Below are 12254 nucleotides of genomic sequence, written 5' to 3' on the forward strand. Positions count from 1 at the left end.
ATCACATTGGCCATTATCTTTGAAAACTCGTGGCGAACGGGGGAAGTCCCGGATGACTGGAAAAAGGCTAATGTAGTGCCAATCTTTAAAAAAGGGAAGAAGGAGGATCCTGGGAACTACAGGCCGGTCAGCCTCACCTCAGTCCCTGGAAAAATCATGGAGCAGGTCCTCAAAGAATCAATCCTGAAGCACTTACATGAGAGGAAAGTGATCAGGAACAGTCAGCATGGATTCACCAAGGGAAGGTCATGCCTGACTAATCTAATCGCCTTTTATGATGAGATTACTGGTTCTGTGGATGAAGGGAAAGCAGTGGATGTATTGTTTCTTGACTTTAGCAAAGCTTTTGACACGGTCTCCCACAGTATTCTTGTCAGCAAGTTAAAGAAGTATGGGCTGGATGAATGCACTATAAGGTGGGTAGAAAGCTGGCTAGATTGTCGGGCTCAACGGGTAGTGATAAATGGCTCCATGTCTAGTTGGCAGCCGGTGTCAAGTGGAGTGCCCCAGGGGTCGGTCCTGGGGCCGGTTTTGTTCAATATCTTCATAAATGATCTGGAGGATGGTGTGGATTGCACTCTCAGCAAATTTGCAGATGATACTAAACTGGGAGGAGTGGTAGATACGCTGGAGGGGAGGGATAGGATACAGAAGGACCTAGACAAATTGGAGGATTGGGCCAAAAGAAATCTGATGAGGTTCAATAAGGATAAGTGCAGGGTCCTGCACTTAGGATGGAAGAATCCAATGCACCGCTACAGACTAGGGACCGAATGGCTAGGCAGCAGTTCTGCGGAAAAGGACCTAGGGGTGACAGTGGACGAGAAGCTGGATATGAGTCAACAGTGTGCCCTTGTTGCCAAGAAGGCCAATGGCATTTTGGGATGTATAAGTAGGGGCATAGCCAGCAGATCGAGGGATGTGATCGTTCCCCTCTATTCGACACTGGTGAGGCCTCATCTGGAGTACTGTGTCCAGTTTTGGGCCCCACACTACAAGAAGGATGTGGATAAATTGGAGAGAGTCCAGCGAAGGGCAACAAAAATGATTAGGGGTCTAGAGCACATGACTTATGAGGAGAGGCTGAGGGAGCTGGGATTGTTTAGTCTCCAGAAGAGAAGAATGAGGGGGGATTTGATAGCTGCTTTCAACTACCTGAAAGGGGGTTCCAAAGAGGATGGCTCTAGACTGTTCTCAATGGTAGCAGATGACAGAACGAGGAGTAATGGTCTCAAGTTGCAATGGGGGAGGTTTAGATTGGATATTAGGAAAAACTTTTTCACTAAGAGGGTGGTGAAACACTGGAATGCGTTACCTAGGGAGGTGGTAGAATCTCCTTCCTTAGAGGTTTTTAAGGTCAGGCTTGACAAAGCCCTGGCTGGGATGATTTAACTGGGAATTGGTCCTGCTTCGAGCAGGGGGTTGGACTAGATGACCTTCTGGGGTCCCTTCCAACCCTGATATTCTATGATTCTATGATTCTATGACATTGGTAGAAAGACGGATGACAGCCAGGGAACTGACCCAACTACCCAAGGAAGGCCCCTTTTGAAGCAAGCACCCGACCTCGACCCTGGAAGTTTGGGCAGCCAAACCCCTGGGGAGTCCTAGATGGAAGTAGGGGGGGCTGAAAACCAGCGGAGACCCCAGAAGGAAGGGATTGGCCTGAGTGGGGGGAACCCCGGGACTAAACCCCCTAACCCCCAGGATAGGGGAGTGATTAAAAGCAATTATAGATGTTATGCATATGGGGAGTGGGGACACATAGCAGCACAGTGTCCCCGCACCGAGGAGCCTATGCAATGTAATTTGGGGGATTGGGAGGTCCCATGCTCCCTTATCCACCTCGCGGGGGTCGCATTAACCCCACATAATTACACCAGGCCAGTGAGGATAAATGGAGCAGAGACTACAGCGCTTGTGGACTCTGGGAGTGCTATCACCCTCATATCGGGTAAGCTGGTAAAAAATAGTCAGCTGCTACAAGCCAAACACATAGCAGTGACGTGCATGCATGGGGCCGTGAGCCATTACCCCACCATCCCAGTGGAGATAGAGGTTCAGGGAAACCCCATTGAGGTGACCGTGGGCGTAGTTCCTAAACTTCCATATCCTGTAGTCATTGGGAGGGACTATCCAGGGTTTGATAATTTACTCCCCCTGGAGAGGCTGGAGGGAGGTGGGGACCCTGAGGACAGTGACTCATCACTGGGGGAATGTCAACTCCCAATGTTTGCTGAGATTTCTCAGGATCCGTTCTCAGCCCCCCGAAAGACCCAGAAGACAAAAAAAGAGAGGAAGGCCGCGAAGGCCTTGGGAACCCAGATCCTGACCCAGGGCCAGAAGACCTCCCTATTAGGCAGATGGACGAGAGCAGCCAACAGAGAAACTTCCACCACAGAAGGTGAGCCAGAAGCTGCCCCCAGCCATGACAGTGGCGAGCCATTGGAAGAAGCAGAAGCCGGCCCCTGGGAGCTTGGGCAGGTTAGTCCTGGGAGAGAGACTTTTGGGCGGGACCAGGCGGAGGACCCCAGATATGATAACGCCAGGAAAGAGGTGGCCGATATCAATGGGATACCCATGGATGGGAAGGTCCAGGGTCCCGGACCTTACTTTATAGTGAAGAAAGATCTCCTGTACCGCGTGATGCAAATGCAGGAGCAAGAGAGACAACAACTTCTGGTGCCACAAAAACATCAAAAAGCCATATTGAGTCTTGCCCACAGTCACCTGTTTGGAGGACACCTAGGGGTAGAAAAAACCCAGGCACGGATCCTGCGGAGGTTCTTCTGGCCAGGAGTACATGAAGATGTCCTTCGATACTTCACCTCTTGTCCGGAGTGTCAGTTACATAGCCCGCGCCCGCACTTGCAGGCTCCTTTGAAAGCTCTTCCAATAATAGAGGTTTCCATTTAGTCAGGGATGGGTCCTGCTTTGAGCAGGGGGTTGGACTAGATGACCTCTTGAGGTCCCTTCCAACCCTGATATTCTATGATTCTATTCTATGATTCTATGATTCGAATGGATAGCCATGGATCTGGTAGGGCCCCTAGAGAAGACAGCTCGGGGCCACCAACATGTGCTTGTTGTACTGGACTATGCAACCCCGTACCCGAAAGCTGTTCCCCTGCGCAACACAGCTTCCAAGACAATAGCTAAGGAGCTAGTACAGATCTTTGCCTGGGTTGGGCTACTCAAGGAGATATTGACGGATCAAGGGACACCTTTCATGTCCAAGTTGATGAAAGATCTCTGTTCACTGCTCCATGTACAAGCCCTACGGACCTCTGTATCCCACCCACAAACAGATGGCCTTGTGAAAAGGTTCAATAGGACCCTCAAGGCCATGATCAGGCAAGTGGTGAGCCGGGATGGGAAAGACTGGGATACCCGATTGCCTTACCTCATGTTCACCATCCGGGAGGTTCCGCAAGCCTCCACGGGTTTCTCTCCATTCAAACTACTATATGGGCGCCACCCTCGGGGCATATTGGATATAGCCAGAGAAGCCTGGGAACAGGAGCCAAATCCCGGAAGGAACATAGTTGAGCATGTACTGCAGATAAGAGATCGGATAGCCCGAGTTACACCCATTGTACGGGAGCACTTGGAGAGAGCACAGGAGACCCAACGAACCCATTATAACCACCAAGCGAAGTTTCGACGGTTCCAACCAGGGGATCGGGTGATGGTACTGGTGCCCACAGCAGAAAGTAAACTGTTGGCCCAGTGGCAGGGACCCTACGAAATAATTGAAGCCGTGGGAGAGGTGAACTATAAGGTGCGGCAGCCAGGCCGCTGGAAATCGGAGCAAATTTACCACATCAATCTTCTAAAACCTTGGCACGATTGAGAGGCATGCTTAGTCATGCAGGAGACCCTTCCCCAGGAGGATAACTTACACGAGCAAGTGAGGATATCATCTGACTTGACGCCGATCCAAAAGATCGAGGCAGCTGACATGATTAATCGCAACAGAGATGTGTTCTCTACAAAACCAGGGCAGATGACAGAGACCTATCACCATATCCGCACGATCCCCGGAGCCAAGTTAACATTGAGACCCTACCGAATCCCAGCAGCCAAAAGAGAAGAAATCAAGGCCAAAGTAAAGAAAATGTTAGAATTAGGGGTTATTGAAGAATCTTACAGTCAGTGGTCCAGTCCAATTGTTCTAGTGCCTGATGGTACCATGAGATTCTGTAATGATTCACTGACTGAATGAAATATCCCAGTTTGATGCATACCCCATACCGCGCATCGACGAACTGTTTGACTGGCTGGGTAGTGCCTGATTCTTGACTACACTGGATCTGACCAAAGAAGCTAAAGAAAAGACAGCATTCTCCACCCCGGATGGGCTATTCCAGTACACCGTCCTCCCTTTTTGGCTACGTGGGGCCCCAGCCACATTCCAGCATCTCATGGATAAGCTGCTGCGCCCCCACACTAGTTATGCAGCTGCATACCTAGATGATGTCATCATCCATACGCCAGACTGGGGAACCCACTTGGAGAAAGTTGAGGCAGTACTGCACACCTTAAGGCGGGCTGGCCTCACTGCTAATCCCGCTAAATGCGCCATAGGGCTAGCAGAGGCTAGGTACCTGGGATATATTGTGGGAAGGGGCATAGTGAAGCTCCAAACGAATAAGCTAGAGGCAATTCAAAGCTGGCCCCGGCCGACCCGAAAGAAGCAGGTCTATGCGTTCCTAGGCGTGGTAGGCTACTACCGACGGTTTATTCCCCACTTCACCACTAGGGCAAGTCCCCTAACGGACCTGGTGAAGGCCCGAGGTCCAGACATGGTAAAGTGGACTGACGCAGCAGAGGGGGCATTTACAGACCTTCGGACGGCCCTCTGTAATGACCCCGTACTCATAGCCCCAGACTTTAACAGGGAATTTATTTTACAAACAGATGCTTCCGAGGTGGGAATGGGAGCAGTTCTGTCGCAAATGGTGGGAGAAGAGGAACCCGATCCTCTACCTAAGCAGAAAGCTTCTCCCAAGAGAACAGAAATACACAGTAGTCAAGAGAGAATGCCTTGCTGTCAAATGGGCTATGGAGACACTGCATTATTACCTCTTAGGCTGGCGATTTACTCTTGTGATGGACCATGCACCCCTCCAGTGGATGCAGCGGAATAAGGAAAAGAATGCAAGGGTCACCAGGTGGTTCTTATCCCTCCAACCATTCCAGTTCCACATACGGCACAGGTCTGGATGCCACCATGGCAATGCTGATGGTCTGTCACGAGCATACTGCCTGGCGTCCCAAGTTGCCCAACTCTATGGTGTTGAGCAGGGGGGCGGGATATGTGACAGGGCAAGGCCAGATGGCTATAGAAAAGTAGTGGGAGATAGATATATTAGCTCCAGGCTAAACAAATCCCTGGTACCAGGTTAAGTGAAATGGAAGCTGCTCCAGGTCAATTAAGACACCTGGGGCCAATTAAGAACTTTCCAGAAGGCAGGGAGCTGAAGCCAATCAGGGGCTGGCTGAAACTAGTTAAAAGCCTCCCAGTCAGTCAGGTGGGTGTGCATGTCAGGAGCTGTGGAAGGAAGGTGCCCTGTTGGAGAGACTGAGCAGTACACACCATATCAGGCACAAGGAAGGAGGCCCTGAGGTAAGGGTAAAGTGGAGCTTGAGGAAGTGAGGGCTGCTGTGGGGGAAGTAGCCCAGGGAATTGTACATGTCATGTTTCTAAAAGGTCAGCTACCATAGCTGATACTATTAGGGTCCCTGGGCTGGAGCCTGGAGTAGAGGGTGGGCCCAGGCTCCCCACCACCACCTTTGTCCCCCTGATTAATCACTGAAACTGGGAGACAACAGAGACTGTGCAAGGAAGGATAACTTCTCCTCACCTCTCTTGCTGGCTTATGATGAAAATGGCTCAGTAGACTGTGACCCTTGTCTCTAGAGAAAGAAGGGTTACGAGGAGGGTCACAGTGAGCCTCTGAGGCTAGCGAAATCCTCCAGGAAACGCGGGACCCACGGAGGCAAGGACAGAGCTTTGTCACACAATACAAAGAATAATAGCTAGCGTCCTTTTCGTAAGCACAGTCCAAGGTCACAGACCCACTCTCCACACCTGACGCCGCCAGCTGGGTCTGCATTACCGCATCTTCCGTGCTGGAGCCAGTTACACAGAGCGGGTGAGGGAGAGGTTAGTCATAGAATGTTGCCACTGAATTGATTTATGGAGCGCATCCCTCATTGGTTATCCTGATGATGATAATAATCTTCTTCGTCATCGTCATCTTGAATCAGGCACTGACACTTATTTTCTTTGCAAAGCACCTACCCCGAGGTGGAAATCATTGGCTGTTGCAGATTAATTATGTTACGAATTACACCTTGTAGGACACGCACACAGCTGCTACGAATTACACCTTGTAGGACACGCACACAAGTGCTGTGAATTATACCTGATAGGACACGCACACCAATGCTGCGAATTATACCTGATAGGTCACGCACAGTTTGAATCTAGGCTGAGGCACAGAAATAAAGTCCACAACTGCAGAGTTCCCAAAAGACACTAAGTTTATTACGCTCGAGCGTGGTGCCCCCCTGCTAGCCAGGAGGGGACCCTGAATGCAGATTATACAAAGGTTATATACTTTTTAGCAAAGCATGTTGCCCTCGTGCATCGGAAACCTTAGCCAATAAACAAACCCTTGTCTTATCTACCACCTATCCCTGCTTGGTGCATTCCTCGTGCTATACCAGTATGTTAATTACACAGCATGGTCCTAAAGCCATGCATCAGTAACTTTTATTATCAGGATGGGAGGCCTCACATCAAGGCCAAGAGACAGGGAGTTAGAGACTGACAAAAACCAGATACTGCAAATCAAGGCAGGCTGGAGACAAGGAGGAGGATTTTCACATGGATTCAGTATCTAAGGATTACTCCTCCTGGTGTATGATGTGCTGGCATTTAAACAATGGTGGGTCCCAAACCAAAATGGAGTCACATGTGCTAACTTTTCCTTAACAATTATTGGCAAATATATATATATGTTGTTATTATTTATTTATTTATTTATTTATTTATTTATCCAACCCACCATCAGTTTTACTCGGATTCCCAGTGATTTCCATTGCAACTTTTTACCCATAGGAAGACTGGCCCAAGGACTGGGCAGCATTGTGATATTTTCCCATTACATAAGAACATAAGAACGGCCAGACTGGGTCAGACCAAAGGTCCATCTAGCCCAGCATCCTGCCTTCTGACAGTGACCAACGCCAGATGCCCCAGAGGGAATGAACAGAACATGTTATCAAGTGATCCATCCCCTTCATCCAAGGTTTTTCAAAGCTTCAGGCTGAGATTTTTCAAAGGAGCAGAAGAGAACTAGGTACCCAAAACCTCCCTTTGAAAATCCCTGCCCAGTTCACCGAGTCCCCCCAACCCTCACTTCTAGTCGAGTCTATTCTGGCTCTGAGTTAAGAAGATTCCAATTGTAGAGTCTCTATTTACCAAAAAAAAAAAGGGAACTTGAGGCACCTTCGAGACTAACCAATTTATTTGAGCATAAGCTTTCGTGAGCTACAGCTCACTTCATCGGATGCATACTGTGGAAAATACAAAAGATGTTTTTATACACACAAACCATGAAAAAATAGGTGTTTATCACTACAAAAGGTTTTCTCTCCCCCCACCCTACTCTCCTGCTGGTAATAGCTTATCTAAAGTGATCACTCTCCTTACAATGTGTATGATAATCAAGGTGGGCCATTTCCAGCAGAAATCCAGGGTTTAACAAGAACGTCTGAGGAACAGTGGGGGATGGGGGGAGGAATAAACAAGGGGAAATAGGTTACTTTTTGAAGGAATAAACAAGAGGAAATCGGTTACTTTTTACTGGGAATCGTCCCAGACCTGCAACACTATGCGGTCCCACCAGTCTGTGCTTGTTTCCCGGGCCCAGAATCAGCGTTCCACCGCATGAACCTGCCCCATTAACACCATGATGCCCACATTGCCAAGGCCCGTGCTTTGAGAGAAGTCTGTGTCCATGTCCTCGTCACTCTCGTCACTGCGCTGACGTCGCCTACTCGCCCGGTTTCGCTTTGCCAGGTTCTGGTGCCGCATATACTGCTGGATAATGCGTGTGGTGTTTAATGTGCTCCTAATTGCCAAAGTGATCTGAGCGGGCTCCATGCTTGCCATGGTATGGCGCCTGCACAGAAAAAAGGTGCGGAACGATTGTCTGCCGTTGCTCTGACGGAGGGAGGGAGGGGGGAGCAAATGAATACAAAACAAATCTGGTCTATTTCTTGTTTTGATCCACTCCATCTATCTTCTACATCTTTGGCTGGCAGCAGACGGTGCGGTAGGACTGCAAGCCATCCACATCTCCTGGCTGCCCGGCAGAAGACGGTGCAATAGGACTGCCTGCAGGACTAAAGAGAATGACCTGGTCGAGTCACTCCTAATTTAGTCCATGCGCCCATGTCTACCCAGGCACTCCTGACCGACCTTACCAAGGCAGCCAGGAGCACCTCGGACACGATGACGATGGTTTTCAGGCCTATTGCACTGTCTGCTGCCACAAGGCAATGGGTTGTTGTTGCTGTGTAGCAATGCATTACCACGTCTGCCAGCACCCAGGAGACATACAGTGACAGTGAGCTGAGCAGGTTCCATGTTTGCGTGGTATGGCATCTGCCAGGAATAAAGGCATGAAACGATTGTCTGCCGTTGCTTTCATGGAGGGAGGGAGGGCCTGGCGACATGTACCCAAAACCACCCGCAACAATGTTTTTTGCCCCATCAGGCATTGGGATCTCAACCCAGAATTCCAATGGGTGGCGGAGACTGCGGGAACTGTGGGATCGCTACCCACAGTGCAACACTCCGGAAGTTGACGCTAGCCTTGGTACTGTGGAAGCACTCCTCTGAGTTAATGCATTTAATGCACTTAGAGCATTTTGTGTGGGGACACACACAATCGACTATATAAAAACGATTTCTAAAAAAACGACTTCTATAAATTCGACCTAATTTCATAGTGTAGACATAGCCTGGGTCTGCACGGCACAGAGGTAGGGGGCGGTGTCCCCCAGCTGGCAGCCACGGATGTGCAGGGAGCTCCACTTCTGCCCCGGATCATGATCCGCAGTGAAATTCGGTTCTTGTGTCTCGCTCCCCTTGCCGAACAGCATCAGCAGGAAAAGGGGCCGCTCCCCAGGAGCCTGCCGGTACCAGTGTAAACGGGTGAGTGCGCTGGAGTAAGTGCAGGTCACGGTGCCATTCTGCCCCTTGGAGACATCCAGCCATTCCGGGCTCTGCTCCACAGAGAGCTGCCCGCTGGCCACTGGGAATAACGGAGACAAGGGGGAACCAACTCAGAAGCTGCCACGAGCCACCTGCCCCCGGGAACGGTGGAGTGGGGTGGGAAGAGAGACAGGCTGCGGGGGGACATACTGACCAATCGCTCCATTTCACTCCCTTCTTCCCCACAACACAGTCAATGAAATCCAGCCCCAGCTCCCTGCTAGGAACCAGCGGTTCTGTCTCCCCAGCCCTTACCCCACAGGTGCAGTAGCTGGATCACAGCCCCCATGGCCTCCCCATCCCGGTGCTCACTGACACCCCAGGGCGCGGGGACGCTGCTGGGTTCTCCCTGCGGCTGGCACGTGTGTTGGGGTCTCCTGTGCTGGAGGGATCAGACACGTTCTTCTCCCCCCTCGTGTGCCCAGCCAATCAGCAACCAGCCCCTTCTCTCCCATCACAGCCGTGTGTCACTCTCACGGCACAGAACTCCTTCGCTCAGGGCCCTTCACCTTGTGAGGGCTGCCCCCTTGTGGACAAGTGTATAAGCGGGTGCAGAAATATTTAGTTCTTTTCAAAGGGAAGTCAGGCACCCAGCTCCCATTGACCTCTACCAGAACTGGGTGTCCGAATCCCCTAGGCAACCTGCATGAAGAAAGCACTCCTCTCAATTACTAAGCTAAAGCTGTAGGGAGAGATTTCTCCAAATGACCTAGGGGATTCAGGAGTACAAATCCCCTTAAAAAACAATTGGGCAGTATTATTTTCATAGAGTTTGTCTATAAAGGTCCATTAGTCTGATCTCCTGTATATCTATATCACAGACCTTTAAATGTCATCCAGTTACTCATGTATTGACCCTAATAACCTGTGTTTGCCTAAAGTGTCTTCAAAGGATCACAGAATTACAGACATGTGGGGCTGGAATTCATCTATGTCTCATCCATCCCCCTGTACTGAGGCAGGACAAACCTAGATCATCCCTGACTGGTGTATGTCCAACCTGGTCTTATAAACTTCCATTGATGGGGATTCCATAACCTCCCTTGGAAGCTTATTCCAGCCCTTAACTACCCTTAGCTTTTGAAAGTTTTCTCTACTATCTAAACTAAATCTCCCTTCCTGCATATTTAGCCCATTGTTTCTTGTCCTACTATCAGTGGACATGGACAACAATGATCACTGTCCTCTTTGTAACAGCCCCACATATCTGAAGACTGTTATCAAGTCCGTTCTCTACCCCTCCCCCGCCCCTTGTGCAAGTCTTCTTTTCTTAAGACCAACCAGACCCAGTTTATTAGTTTTTCCTCATAGGTCAGGTTTTCTAAATCTTATCATTTTTGTTGCTCTCCTCTGGACTCTTTCCAATTTGTCCTCAGCTTTCTAAAAGTGCAGCACCCAGAACTGGACATAGTACTCCAGCTGAGGCCTCACAAATGCTGAGTAAAGTGGGAATCACTTCCCAGCTCTTACATATAACACTCTGTTAATGCACCCCAGAATTGTATTAGACTTTTTCACAACTGCATCACATTATTGGCTAATATTCAACTTGTGATCCCCAATAATCCCCAGATCTTTTTCAGCACTGCAGCCACCTACGTAGATATTCCCCATTTTGTAGCTGTGCATTCAATTATTTTCCTTCCTAAATGAAGTACATTGGTGTCTTTACTGACTTTCATCTTGCTGATTTCAGACCAATCTCTAACTTGTCAAGGTCATTTTGAATTTTAAGCCTGTCCTCCAAAGCGCTTACAAACTCTTTCAGCTTGGCGTCATCTGCAAATTTTATAAGCACACGCTCCATTCCATTATCCACATAATTAAATTGCATATTACTGGACCCAGGACTGACTCTCGTGGGACCCCACTAGATACACCCTCCCAGTCTGACAGAAAACTATTGATAACTACTCTTTGAATATAGGTTTCAGAGTAACAGCCGTGTTAGTCTGTATTCGTAAAAAGAAAAAAGAAAAGGAGTACTTGTGGCACCTTAGAGACTAACCAGTTTATTTGAGCATGAGCTTTCGTGAGCTACAGCTCACTTCATCGGATGCATCCGATGAAGTGAGCTGTAGCTCACGAAAGCTCATGCTCAAATAAACTGGTTAGTCTCTAAGGTGCCACAAGTACTCCTTTTCTTTTTTCTTTTTTCTTTGAATATAGTCTTTCAACCAGTTTTGCACCCACTTTATAGTACTTTCATGTAGACCAGGTTTCCCTAGTTTGCTTATAAGAAAGAGATGTGGGATTGTCTCAAAAGCCTGACTAAAATGAAGATATACCATGTAGACATCTTCTCTCAATCCATTAGGCCAGGGGTTCTCAACCTTGGGCCACGACTTGTTCAGGGTAAGCCCCTGGCAGACCGCCTTACGCTTTGTTTACCTGAGCATCCACAGGTTTAGGCCGCTCACAGCTCCCACTGGCTGCGGTTCGCTGTTCCCGGCCAATGGGAGCTGTGGGAAGCAGGGCAGGCTGGGCCACCACTTCCCGCAGCTCCCATTCACCGGGAACGGCGAACTGCAGCCACTGGGAGCTGCGAGCGGCAGAACCTGTGGATGCTCAGGTAAACAAAGCATCTCGCAGCCCGCCAGGGGCTTACCCTGAACAAGCCACAGACCAAGTCTGAGAATCCCTGCGTTAGGCTACTAACCCTTTCAAAGAAAGGCAGCCAGTCTTGGTCCGAAGGCCGCAAGAGCTAGAGAATCTGCCACTTCCCTTGGTAGTTTGTGCCAGTGGTTAATCATCCTCAATGTTTTTTGGGTTTTTTATGCTTAATTTGAATGTGTCTGGCTTCAGCTTCCAGACATATTGGTTCTTGTTGTGCCTTTCTCCACGAGATTAAGCAGCCCATTTAGAACCAGGAATGTTCTCCCCAGGAAAGTACTTATACTCCATAAACAAATCATCGCTTGGCCTTTTTGATTAAACCGATTGAGTCTTTAAGTCTCACACT

At 49.2% G+C, this 12254-nt stretch overlaps 1 gene segment (V, D, J or C); it reads right to left on the minus strand.

Moving 5' to 3' along the window:
- Positions 1-9021: 9021 nt before the first annotated feature.
- LOC141997191 (T cell receptor alpha variable 27-like) lies at positions 9022-9581 on the minus strand. The segment is given in 2 exon segments: positions 9022-9332; positions 9548-9581. Coding segments are annotated over 2 exon segments (345 nt in total).
- Positions 9582-12254: the final 2673 nt, after the last annotated feature.

This window comes from Natator depressus, chromosome 13 (genome assembly GCF_965152275.1).
Source record: "Natator depressus isolate rNatDep1 chromosome 13, rNatDep2.hap1, whole genome shotgun sequence".
NCBI lineage: Eukaryota > Metazoa > Chordata > Testudines > Cheloniidae > Natator > Natator depressus.